Genomic DNA, 13,022 nt, shown 5'->3' with positions numbered 1-13,022 from the left:
TTATTCAATTTTTTTATTATTTAAACTATCTATTAATTCTAGCTAGATTACTATTATTAGGAAGTAAAATGTTGCAGCAATTATCATTGGGAAAGTCTGCAATTTTCAGATGTTTATACTACTATATCATAAGGATGGATTATCTTCATCCAAACATAAAATAAATTTTTTTTAAAAAGATAGATTATTATATTATACTTCGTAGATGAATTGGTTTATTATATTATACTTCGAAGATTAATTGTCAAAAGTAGAAAATAAAGATATACTAAGAGATGCATGTTTGAATTTTGACGATTACATTGTTGAGAAAAATATTCATGAACGTAAAGAATGAAAATATAGAATATAAAAAATTTTACAACTAAATCTGTAAATAATTATAGAAACTTATTCAATTATGTCGTTGAAGCTTGGGTAGTATGACATATTTCCTTATTAATAAAAGTACTGGGTAGGATATTCGATGAGATTTCAACTGTTACCTCTTCTATTACATTTAAAGATGGATATGTGATACTTATAAAGTATAATACAACATAAATATATGAATATTTTAAATTTTTTTATATATTTTTATTAATAAATAAATATATTAATATCATAAAAAATAACATTCCACTTTTACCTTCCTTTCCAAGTATCCCATTATCAAATATCATACCATTTGCTGGAGTTAATTGTCAAGTGTTACACATCCTGTTCTCAAGGTTCTCAAATTTATGGGTTTCTTTGTGTCATAAAACCAAATAATCTTATAGGATCCTACCCTTTGTCTTTGCAGACAGTAAGTGTTCAATATTTTGGTGCTTGTGCATCAATGGGAGACTTTGATGATCTCTGCAACAGCTTTAGGGTAGAAGTGGCTCGACGAACCGAAGACGAGATCGAGTTTGATACAATTGGTATCGATGCAGCGATTGCCGATGCATTTTAGAGGACCCTTATAGCTATGGTTTGTATCTTTTTGGAGTACTTTTAGGTCTATGTTAGCTTGCACCGATATTGGCCTGAGATTCTATGAATAGAATTGATAGTGCATGCAGCTTGCAACAATGGCAGTTCAAAGGATTCTCATTGTAACCAACATAAATCCAAGATGAACTTCTTATCACAGCACAATTAAATTTTAATGAAAATAAACCCCGATTTTCAATGGTCTATTTTCTTTTTAATGAACATAAATCTCGATTTTTAATGGTGCTGAAAAAGGCGGTTTCGAAACTCTATTTTCGTAAATTGAGTCCGTAAATATTAATTATAAATATTTATGGAGTTTATATAAAAGAATATTAGAGTTTAGTTCTTTAATTTTTTCTATTAATTGTTTAATTAAGGTACAAGAATTAAATTGTAAAAATCTTACCACTATAGATTTTTAAATAGCAAAAGATTCAAAACGATAATTAAACCATTTTACTTAATAAAATAGTGGAGAATGATGTTATCTTCCACTAACTTTGGTTAATTGAGATTGAAGTTTAATTAAGTTAATTAGGTGATTAAGGAATAAACTAAAGTATAAACGGCTTGTAAGTGAAAAGTACTTTTTTTTTCTTCTTCCACCAAATTTTTAAAATTGTTAAAGTTTTTGAAAGTTGTCATTGTTGATTTTTTGAAGATTTTGGTGTTAAATTGATATATTTTAAGCTTTGATATGGAAAAGGACTAAATTGTAATGATTAGTTGTTAGTTTTTGTACATAAGGACTAAAGTGAATAAGTTATGAAATTGATATAAAATTTTTGTAATAATAGATAGTAGAGGGTCTATAATGAATGTGATTGAGATCGGTTTTGAAACCAAAACTCAAATTTGAAAGATATTGTTATTTCAGTTTTAGGGACTAAATTGAATAAAAGGTAAAAATTAAGGGCATTCAAAAAATAGAGTTAAATAGATTCATTCATATCATGGAATGATATAAAAATGTTTGGTATTGATGAATTGTTTAAAATAAATGTTTAGATCAAGAATTGAATCAAACCGAAGATAATAAGGGAAAAGTCAAAATTGTCGAATAGTCCTTGATGATTCAATTGGTTTGTTGTTTTGACTAGGTAAGTTCATATGCTAATTGTTTATTGTGTATTTGATTTATATGTGGGCTTAGTTATGAATTGATGAAAAATGTGAGAATTGGTTTGAATTGTAAAATGATGGTATAAGTGGAAATAGGGCCCGTGTGAACTTATTAAAGGTTAGGATACGATTGACATGCCAATGCCAATAGAGTTTTGTGAATTCTTGTACAAGATTGGTTACAGATATTACTGAGATCCAACATTTGTTGTGGACTCAAAGACACATGTGACACATGTTTAGCCTGGACTAGTATCTTGATGTAATTTTAAAAGTTTAGCTCAGACGAGTAACCTGACATGTATACTTTCAGTTTGGATAAACAATCAGATGTTTCGTATAAATGTTTATCTTGGACTGGTAACTTGATATGAATATACTTTGCTCAGACAAAATGATTAATGTGAAATTTACATGATATGAACTTAGTGTCCAAATGGACAATTGTTAAATTGAACATAAGTATGGTATTGAAATGTTGACATTGTCATATATATAAATGATTGTATCAATCCTTAAATTGAACAAGTTTTGAGTTTGGTTAAGTAAATGACTTGAGTTGACATATTATTTACTTGTGATATCATATGATTGTATATAAGTAAATACTCACATTGTTTAACGTTTTGGTTTGCCATGCTAGCTAAAATATGCAACTTGTGATAGCCTTTTGTATTTAATTGAAAGCTAATGTAAGTTTTATTTAATGTTTATGAACTTACTAAGCATTTTATATGCTTACCCCGTTTGTTTCCTATTTCCCTTTTAGATCATCATCTTGCGGAACGCGTCAAGCCGGATCGTTGGAAAGCTCACACTATCTTATCACCGATTTGATAGCTTTTGATAATTTTGAGTCATAAATTATGACATGTATATAAGGTGTCTTGTGATATAACTTAGCATGTAAATATGCTTACTAATGATAAGTTTGCTTTAACCTTTAATGATCATATTGAATTAATAACCTAAATCGTTTATGTTGTTGAGTATATATATGTGCTTATGGTAATAGGTGAGGTGAATTATAATCAAAGGAATGATATATGAAATGGCATGAATGAAGTAGAAATGGTAGTTTGGAAATGGTTGATGCTTATATGAAATGGCACATGTTGTCTTGGTTGAATTGTGATTTGGCATGTATTTGATTAACTAAAAAGAGAGTGGTATGCTTCAAGATGTTATGGCATAAACAAGGGTTGGCATTTAAATGGCTAAATGTTAAAATAAAATGTCATTTGAATTGTTCGAGTTTAGTTGGAGATTATGTATTGAATGCTTGTTTATTGGTTGGATTGAATGTTTGAATTGTATAACGTGATTTGGTAAGTTTGAAATCAAGTAAAAATGATGTTTTGCTGAACATAATGATAGATATGTAATGAAGCATTGAAATAGGTGCCAAATGGTTTAATTTTATCAAAAATAGAACCCACGTCTCGATGACCAACCTTCTTCGTCGCAATGCCGGCCGACAGTGAATCATATTGCGACGTTGAGTGGCCTGAGGTCACGACATGAGAAACCGTTCGGCGACATCATGACATTGACCTTAAACTTTTAAAACTTTGCAATTTGATTCTATTTCATACTCGGGTCAACAAAAGAGCTTTCGTAAGCTCGATTAAGACTTGAAATTTTTTGATTAACATGAATTGAATGTGATTGGCACTGGTTTACATGTATAAATGGTTGTATGCTATCTGATTGACTATAGTTACTCCGACTAGGGGTGTGCATAATTCGGGTAAAACCGAAAAAATTCGGTTAACCGACCGAATTCGGTTAAATCGGTCGGTTAACCGAATTTTTCGGTCGGGGGTCGGTTAATTTTTTTATGATTTTTCGGTTAACGGTTAATTCGGTTCGAAACTGGTCGGTTAACCGAAAAAATTAATAAATAAAATTATCCAACCCAGCCCAAACTCAATTACCCAACCCAATAAAACTAAAACTAAAGTTTACCCAATTACCCAATCCAATAAAACTAAAACTAAAAGACAACCCAATTTACTAAAGTCTAAAACCCAATTTACTTTAATAATTTACAAATTTTTTAAATTTTAAAAATAAAAAATAAAAAAAATTCGGGTAATTCGGGTATTTTTCGGTAATTCGGGTAATTTTTAACCAAAAATAAAAAATACATAATTTTCGATTAATTCGGTTAACCGACCTTATTAACCGAAAAAATTTCGGTTCGGTTATTTTTTTTTAAAAAAATCGGTTTGGTTAATGGTTAAAATTTTTGGAAGGTCGGTTAATTCGGTTATAGTAATTTCGGGTCGGTTAACCGGTCGGTTAACTGAATGAACACCCCTCCGACAACGAATATGATTATATATGTGATTGCATTTAATACTATCATTAAATCAATAACAATATTTTGATACTATTGACAAATGTTAAAGTTATCGTGAGTATCTAAATTTGAGTTTCACTTTATACAACTATTGCATATGGATTTCAATTTGATACGTGCCACCTTTTCAAATTAATTGGTTCTTATTGCTCAAATTGGTTGGTATTATCTAATTTTAATAATATACAAGTATTGAGGGTTAAAGTTGTTATTATATTAATTTTAAAAACTGTCAAATTATATTTTCGTTAATAATTTAGATGTTGGTGACAAAAAAAATAAATCAAATAGATAAGTGACTATTTTGTAATTTTTCATAATTAGATGATAAATAGTTGATTCAAATGTTGTTTACCCTTTAGTTTAATGGTTTTTTAAATTAAATAATTTAAATGCTATACAAAATAATAATATATGCAATTAAAAAAAAACTAGCCTTGTAGACGGCGTCGTTTGCAGTCAACTTACATTAACCATACGCTGTCGTTTTTGACACGGTGATTATCAAGACCGGCTTTCTCTTTTCTCCCCTGTTTTTTCGTCTCTGCGTTTTCTTCAAGAGCTTTGAATTTTATTCTATAAAATTGTTCTGGTTTTTTTTTTTTAATTCATTCAAAAAATTTCTGAAATACTAAACCCTAAACCCCAAAAAAATTCTTAAAATGGAGATCACATTGCCTTTAGATAAACTATGTCTACCATCAATAACCAAGTAAATTACTCTCTTCTATTTATTTTATTTTATTTAAATTATTGCTTTTTTTTATTGTTTCACTTCATCTACTTTTGATATCATACTAATTTCTCTTCTTCTTCTTTTTCTATTTAATCAAAGTGGGGACAAAATTTATGTAGTTTTAGTAGCTACTGGAAGCTTCAATCCTCCTACTTTGATGCACTTACGCATGTTTGGTAAGTTTTTTAAAATTATAATTTGCTTTCATTTTTTTCTTTATTTTTATGGGTTTTGATTTTTTTTTTAAATTTTTATATGGTTAGAACTGGCTAGAGATGCGTTGAATTCAAATGGGTTTTGTGTTATAGGAGGCTATATGTCACCTGTAAATGATGCTTACAAGAAAAAGGTTAGTCTTTTTCTTTACTGAATTATTTATTAATGGTAGAATTTACCAATTTTTGTTATAAGCTTAGGTTTTGATTCATTAGCATCTGGAGAAAAATTGGAAATAATTTGGTTAGTGAAATTGGCTAGAATTCAATCACTAATGCGTTGGATTATAATCCAAAAATGAATAAATTAGAGGAAAATGGCAATAGCTAGTTATATGTGCTTATCTTGTTATGTGGTTATATATACTACAATTGAGTAGTTTTGATTGATTATGCAGGGCCTTATAGCTGCTGATCATCGTATCGAGTTGTGTAATCTAGCCTGTAAAAGTTCCGATTTTATCATGGTTGATCCTTGGGAGGTACTGTTTCTCTTTCTCCCGTGTTTGTTTTGCAAATTTGTTGGAAAACCCGAGTTGAATCGTAAGGAACATCTGTTGCATTTGCAAAGTATGACTTGCCTTTTAAAGTGCTTTTTTTTTTTTCCCATTCTCATTTACAGGCAAAACAAAGCTCTTTTCAGCGCTCTCTAACCGTTCTTAATCGAGTCAAGAGCTTCTTGATTGAGGGTGGACTGATACCTAAGGGTATACAAGCAAAAACTTAAACTCTCTTTCCTACCAATACACATAATTTGATAGATACAGTTATGCATTATAATCAGTTTGCAATAACGGGTTGATGCTTGATTAAATGGAAAAACTAGATTCTTGTTTCCCGGAACTGTCTCTGTGAACCATCATATTTTTTAAGTTTAACAAATGAACAATTTTTAATTTCAAATAACATACTATATACAACCAAATGAATAAATATTAGAAGCTGTATCAACATGCATATGGGTCATTCATACATTGTTGTCAGCTCAAAAGGGTCATATAATATATTTATCTCATGTTTAATGATACCATTTAGTAACTTCTTTGGTTCGTTTGTCAAGATCAGATGTATTGGTTGGGATAAAATAGAACTATGAAATGTTAGATCCAATAAAAAAGACAACCTACAAGGTTATTGAATTGATAATGAGGAGTGGAGATACAGTAACGATATCGGTCTTTTTGCAGAATCCCTTAAAGTCATGCTTGTTTGTGGTTCTGATTTAGTTCAATCTTTCAGCATTCCCGGGTTTTGGATCCCTGAGCAGGTATATGCTTATTAGTCTCTTCGTATGGTATTGGTGTTAAAGGACGATGGGGACATTAAGGATATATTTTTTGGTCTAAATATAATGCGTAGAGCATGCTCTAGCTTATCATATGAAGGCACTAACTTTGGAATTTGCATCAAATATCAGGTTAGAAGTATATGCAAGGATTACGGTGTGGTTTGCATTCGTAGAGAAGGACAAGATTTGGAAAAAATCATCAACGGCGATGAAATTTTGAATGAAAACCAGGTTAGTACTGGGGTTTCTCGATTCTTTCCACTTTTTCACAAGAAGCAAATTGAGGTCTCAATTCCCGGTCATTACCCTTGATGATATTTGAACTTCAATTGGCTCCGGAAAGGAACATTAGAGTCCCACAAAGTCATATATGCTGGTTTCTTTCAGGATAAAAGGCCTATCTCACTGATTTTGGCACATTTGCTTTTGTTTCTTTCAGGATAACATTAGAATTGTCGACGAACTTGTCCCGAACCAAATCAGTTCAACTAGATTGAGGTAAAACAGCATTAGTTTTTGGTCTATTATAGTACTAGAAGATATATGCAACTTTATTTTCGAGTCTGATTTTGATGGAGATTCCCTGTTTTCTTTTCATTTTTGTTTCAGGGAATGCATTTCAAGAGGATTGTCTATAAAATATTTGACTGTAGATGAAGTGATAGAGTATATAAGAAAACAGAATTTGTACTTGAAACCAAATGAGAAATGAGGATTGACTAACTGATCAGATTAATGAACTTTCAATCCTTTGAATAAAGAAACTTTCATTGCAGTGGGAGGAGTTATATATTATGTTACTCGGATTCGGGTGCGAGTGTTGTATAACCCTATGTTTCAGATACGAATATTTAAAAATAAAAATTCCGAGCCACATAGGTTATATGTTTTCATTTATAGAGAAGCAGCAGCTCTAATTTCTTATGTATGTATGTGAACTTAATCACCATTGCTGTTAAGTCAAAATAACTTGAAATGCCATTATTGATATTGGAAATGTTGTTTAAATTGGAATGGATCATAAATTGGTTGGGGTATCAATCCGGAGAGTGGCTTTGAACCGATTAGGTCAGGAAATGGTACGGATCGATTAAACCAACTAAAAAGTCAGTTGAATTGGGGTTTTAAATTTTTCTTTTTTGAATTTTGAATAATTTTTTAATCAAGTCAGTTAAATCAACGAATTAATAGTATGATAAGTTCAATCACAAATTCAATCACCAGTTAAATTTTAAAAACATTGGATAGTACTTTAAGAAGAATAAAGAATCCAAGTAACATGGGTGTAATCCAAGTAACATGTTTTCATTTATAGATGAGTATAATCGAGTAAAATTTAGTTAAGATTATTAAGCTTGATTAAGCCTATTTCCTAGTGAAAATGAACATGATTCTCATGGTTGAGCTGAAGTAAAAATGAACATGACTCTCATGGTTGAGTTGAAGTTGAAATTGAGATTTTTCAATACTAGCTAAAAATAAATAAAAAAAAAATTTCCGTTAAACTTATGAGTTATTCAATTCAAATATTAGTATATTCAAATTTTACTTATTAAATAGTTTGAAATTTGACATTTAAAAGCTCAATCGAATTTACCGTGGCTTAATTAAGAAGAAAAATCAAAATGCTCGAGCTTGTTAAACTTGATTAAGCGGTAAAAGTATTATAAGGGATTTGTATTAAAAATTAAATTGTATTTTGTCTCTTTTACTTAACAAATGAATAAACTTATCATTATATATTAGATCAAACAGTAAACTGATATTTTTTATTAAAAATTGGTGTGGTTAATGAAATAACTAGACACTTACATGTGGTATACTTCGTATAAGGATTAATTTGCTATTTTTTATTAGATGAGAGAAAATGTAATCCAACTTCTAATATAGCAGCATCTTTAAATATAACAAAAAAAAAACTTTGAATTTATAATTTACTCAAATTCAGCTCCAAATACATTAAAAAAACACAAGCAATCCTATTACTGTAACTGTTTAAACCATACCAATGAACAGATACATGTTCAAGTTCATTAAGCAAAATGAAAATTATAACCCTAACTGATGCCCACACTGTATCTGTATACTTGCCTTCTCCATATATTCCTAAACAACGGCTACTTTGATACTATGATTATCTGTTTATTCAAATTAAATTTGCTTTTCCCTGTTTTAATCCATATTTTCTCATTTGAACTCAACAAATGGATCCAAGTTGTTATCGAAAGGAGCCTGCTGCGATGATGATCCAGCGGCACCACCTGGATGAGCACCATGGTTGTATCCACCCATGATGGCTCGGGCGGCGGCGGAGGTGGCATCCGTCATCCCTTCCTGAAACCCCGCATTGAAAGGCTCGACGCCGTGAGGGGGAATGATCATTGGGCCATAGGCATTCCCGCGCTTCAAAAAGGTGTCCCCGCGCAGTGAAGTCCTCTCGTTCTCGGATTGCCTGTACCGGGTCAAGTAAACGGTGAGGGGCTCGATGTAGTCGTCGAAGCCTAGTTTTCCCATGGCACAGAGGATGTCCTCGGCGGTGACGGTCTTGCGTTGCTCGCTTTGGCAGCGTTCGTTGGCTTCCCCGGTGATGAAACTGATGAACTCCGAAACGCATTCTTGGATGGTTTCTTTGGCTTCGTCTGAGATTTTGGCATGGGGTGGTAGGATGCGGCGCATGATGCGGATCACGTTGGCTATTGGCATGTACTGATCCTGTTCGCGCAACACCGGGCCCGGTGGAGGCATGGTGCTGACGGCATTGGTGTTGCTGGTGTTGGAGATGTTACCGGCGTTGCTGACATTGTCGGTGACGTTGAAGATGTTGTTAACGTTGTTAATGGAGTTCGATGAATCACCATGTTGAATGATACCCAAACCTGCCAAAAAAAATATAAAATTGCACTTTGACCCCTAAAATTATTTAAAATTTAAAGATTATCCTAAAATAAGTAAAAATTATAGGATGGTTAGTGCCATTAACGCACAAATAATTTAAAACTCTTAAAATAATAATAAAATCTTCTTCCTTTAAAGCATTCAAAAGAAAGAGAGAAAAATCCAAAAGATAAAAAGTCATAAGTAAATGCTACCTCCGTGTCAGAGGGATTCTATATACACGTGGAAAACCGTAAGTGGCTTATTCCAGGCGTTAAATGGGTCCCACTTTTAGAGAAAGGGGCCCAATGAGGTACTAAAAAAGGGCCCCACCTATCACTGTTTAGATTCTTTGTTGGGAGTCTTAAAAGTCAAACCCTTTTTCTCCTTCTCACTCTACAGGCTTTGACTTTTCTTTTTCCCTAAATAATGAAAAGGAAAAATGAAAATGAAAAAGAAAATAAATAACAAATAATATTTTCTTCCTGCTTTATTAATTGAATTGATTTTAGATCCGTGCAAATAAATTTTCAACTTTTTTAACGACCTTAATTCAAATAAATCGTTAATTTTAATTCAATCAATTTGATTGGCCGTATACAAATAATATTATTTAAAATGATTGGTTCAACACATGTGTTAAAAGATGTAAAAAGTATTGATTGAAAAAAAAAGTGTTTAAAGAGACTAAACTAGAAAACAATTGAAAGCAAAACACTTCCTAAATTAATTCATATTTAAAAATTCTTTGTTTATAATATTTATAATGATTTATTTTAATTAAAGAAAAAAAGAAATAAAAGTGTATTTGTTTTTAATTATTATATTAGTTATTAATTTTTTTTTTCATCCACAACACTAAAATCCAAAGAAATCAAACTTTTTACCACATGGACCTAATAAATATTTATAAATACGTATATCACGTATTTAAAACACAAATATGTGTTTTAAAATAACATACAATAAATAATAAAAAATATAATTTTATCCAATTAATTTATGACACAAACTCAATCAACAACATTATTAATATACAAATATATATATATATAAACAAACAAAAGACAAAAGTGAAGAATGAAGCAAGCGTTACTATATGAACATAGAGGAAATTCAAGATGAAGTCAAAAAGGTGGTCTAAATATATTGCTTTTAAGCTTAAACCCCGTCGAGAAACAATCAATGGTGAAAATTTGATTTTTTTTCAAAAAAGGACTTTAAAAAGGGGAAAATTTTGATATAATACATAAGAAAGAAAGGAGATTTGCGATGAACAACATGCAAAAGGGGAAAAAAAAAACCAAGTCAATAAAAAAAATAAAAGGAAAGAACTGTTGATGCATGCAATAAACCTTAATCATTTTGAGGATAAATCTGTGTATTTTTCATTAAAAAAAACAAAAAATGGGTATTATATGTATATGAAACATAAAAATAAAATAAAAAATATATCTAGTTGAAGGGTGCTTTACCAGAATTTGATTTTGCAAGCTTGGGAAAACGACTGAACTCATCACCACGTTCCATGATTTTTAAGGATTTGGGTGTTGAAAGCTTAGTTTGTGTGTCCTCGGAATGGGAATTTGACCATTTTTATAGTGGCCAACACGGTCCATTTGGCAAACCGGCGTTTTAAACGAGGAACTTACTATTGCCGGTCACACCAACTCTCTCATTGGACACTGCCCTTCCCCCTCACCGGTATTTACAGGTGGTGGCCCCTCTAAAACGCTTTTTCTTTTTTCTTTTTAAATAAAATAATAATTTATAATTATGAGATACAAATTTTCATTTACTGTAGTTATAACCTTGGAAAGTGCTATTTTTGGTATTATTAATTTCTTAATTATTTTCAAAATTTTAATTATCCCGCTTAAAATGGTATGTTGTAAAATTTATAAAAACAAATTATATATTTATAATGAGTATCATTAATTATAGGATTTTTTTAAACCATTATAATTATAAATACAAGTCTGAATAATCATAAAATAGAATCAAATTATTACAACATAAACGGACTAAGAACTGTTATAATCTAGACAAAAGCCAGCAAACCAGGATTAACTGGATTAAAAATCCCATAATATGATTTATTTTAATGCATTAATAATGTATAGATTTATATATAATGTATCAGTAACATTAATTATATTTAATTTTCTACATATCATTACTAGGATTTCTTACATTTTTTTTTAATAATTATAAGAAATTATTTAGTTCGTTATTAATGGAGTGTTTAGAGTCCACAAACAAAGCGAATTGATGAAATTTTTTAGGGGTGGAATTGAATTATAAATTTTTGAAATGTGAAAATGTAATTTTATTAATTTATCAATTAATAATTTCATTATTTTTTAAAAGACTAATATTATTTCTGTTTATTTTTATTATTTATAAGGGGACCACAAGGTTAATTTTCCCTTTTTCTGGGAGGGGGCGCAAGGTCGTTACGCGACCCCTTAAATTCGCCCCTGGTTGATAGGATAACGTGATGATATGTATCCGGTTAACGTATTGGGCAATATAAAGTAATACAGGACAATCTAACTCACCACTCTCCGTATAAGGCAATGATTACAATAAAATTTAAAGAAAATGAATTACAACCTATAATTTCATTTGTTTTTTTAACCCATCATGGTATAAGAATAGAAAAAACCGTTTATAGAGTTAAGATTTAACCTTGATTTGGTTACGTCTTTAAATAAATTTCAATAAAAAGTCACAATATTAATAAAGAAGAATTATGCATGCTAAAACTCGAACTTTGCCTTTTGAATGTTCATCGGACCAATCATTCTTAAATCATGCAATGTTAATTATAAAATCTAAAAAATATGCATTACAAAAATCTACAACTTCGTTTACCTTTTAACTCACTGTGATGCTTACAAGTTAAGATTTAACTTTAGTTTAATAAAACATGCTTACAATTTAAAAAATGATTAATAAATTCAATAGAATATCAATCAGAACATGTTTTTTAGACCATAGAGGGATTAGGGGATGGGGTAACATAGTTTGAACCCATGCTAAATGGATGCTTGACAAAAGTTTTAACCATTATTTCATACTAATACAGACACAAAATACCCTCATAAAATAATGCATAAAATATAAATTCATTAATAATAGGATTTTTTTGGTAGAAAAAGATAGCACAGAGCAATTACATCAAACCCTCAAACTAAATATGCATGAAGAGTTACAATCAGCCAACAATAAATTAACCACAGAGGATGATGGCTCCTCAAACCACTATAGAAGTGCTAGCCACTTACAATACCTTTTTCCATATGATCAGCCATTTCATTTAGAGATCTTACACTGTGATGAATCCTTACTTTCCAATTCCTACTTAGAAGTTGACGCACTAAGCGTAACTCCACCAATCTACTATCTGCATGCAATCTAGCTAAAAGCAACTCAACCAGAAGTGCATTATTGCATTTC

At 30.5% G+C, this 13,022-nt stretch overlaps 2 protein-coding genes across 3 annotated transcripts; one reads left to right on the top strand and one right to left on the bottom strand.

The window, feature by feature from the left end:
• Positions 1-4,985: 4,985 nt before the first annotated feature.
• On the top strand, positions 4,986-7,579 carry LOC107919483 (nicotinamide/nicotinic acid mononucleotide adenylyltransferase). 2 transcript variants are annotated; one of them, XM_016848935.2, is made up of 9 exons: positions 4,986-5,159; positions 5,283-5,359; positions 5,447-5,532; positions 5,797-5,880; positions 6,021-6,105; positions 6,586-6,665; positions 6,816-6,917; positions 7,126-7,184; positions 7,296-7,579. In XM_016848935.2, the coding sequence occupies exons 1-9, from the start codon at positions 5,110-5,112 to the stop codon at positions 7,396-7,398; spliced, it is 726 nt and encodes a 241-aa protein (XP_016704424.2). In that variant the 5' UTR covers positions 4,986-5,109; the 3' UTR covers positions 7,399-7,579. The 2 variants fall into 2 exon arrangements, with proteins under 2 accessions (XP_016704424.2, XP_040955439.1); XM_041099505.1 differs by having other exon boundaries at positions 4,988-5,159; positions 5,492-5,532.
• A 1,066-nt stretch (positions 7,580-8,645) lies between these two features.
• On the bottom strand, positions 8,646-11,123 carry LOC107919637 (nuclear transcription factor Y subunit B-9). Its single transcript, XM_016849058.2, has 2 exons — positions 11,036-11,123; positions 8,646-9,562 (listed from the first exon to the last, which is right to left on the bottom strand). The coding sequence occupies exons 1-2, from the start codon at positions 11,088-11,090 to the stop codon at positions 8,874-8,876; spliced, it is 744 nt and encodes a 247-aa protein (XP_016704547.1). The 5' UTR covers positions 11,091-11,123; the 3' UTR covers positions 8,646-8,873.
• Positions 11,124-13,022: the final 1,899 nt, after the last annotated feature.

Source organism: Gossypium hirsutum, chromosome D08 (assembly GCF_007990345.1).
Source record: "Gossypium hirsutum isolate 1008001.06 chromosome D08, Gossypium_hirsutum_v2.1, whole genome shotgun sequence".
NCBI classification, from domain to species: Eukaryota; Viridiplantae; Streptophyta; class Magnoliopsida; order Malvales; family Malvaceae; genus Gossypium; species Gossypium hirsutum.
The sequence above is the reverse complement of the archived record's forward strand: the minus strand, read 5'-3'. Positions and strand labels throughout refer to the sequence as shown.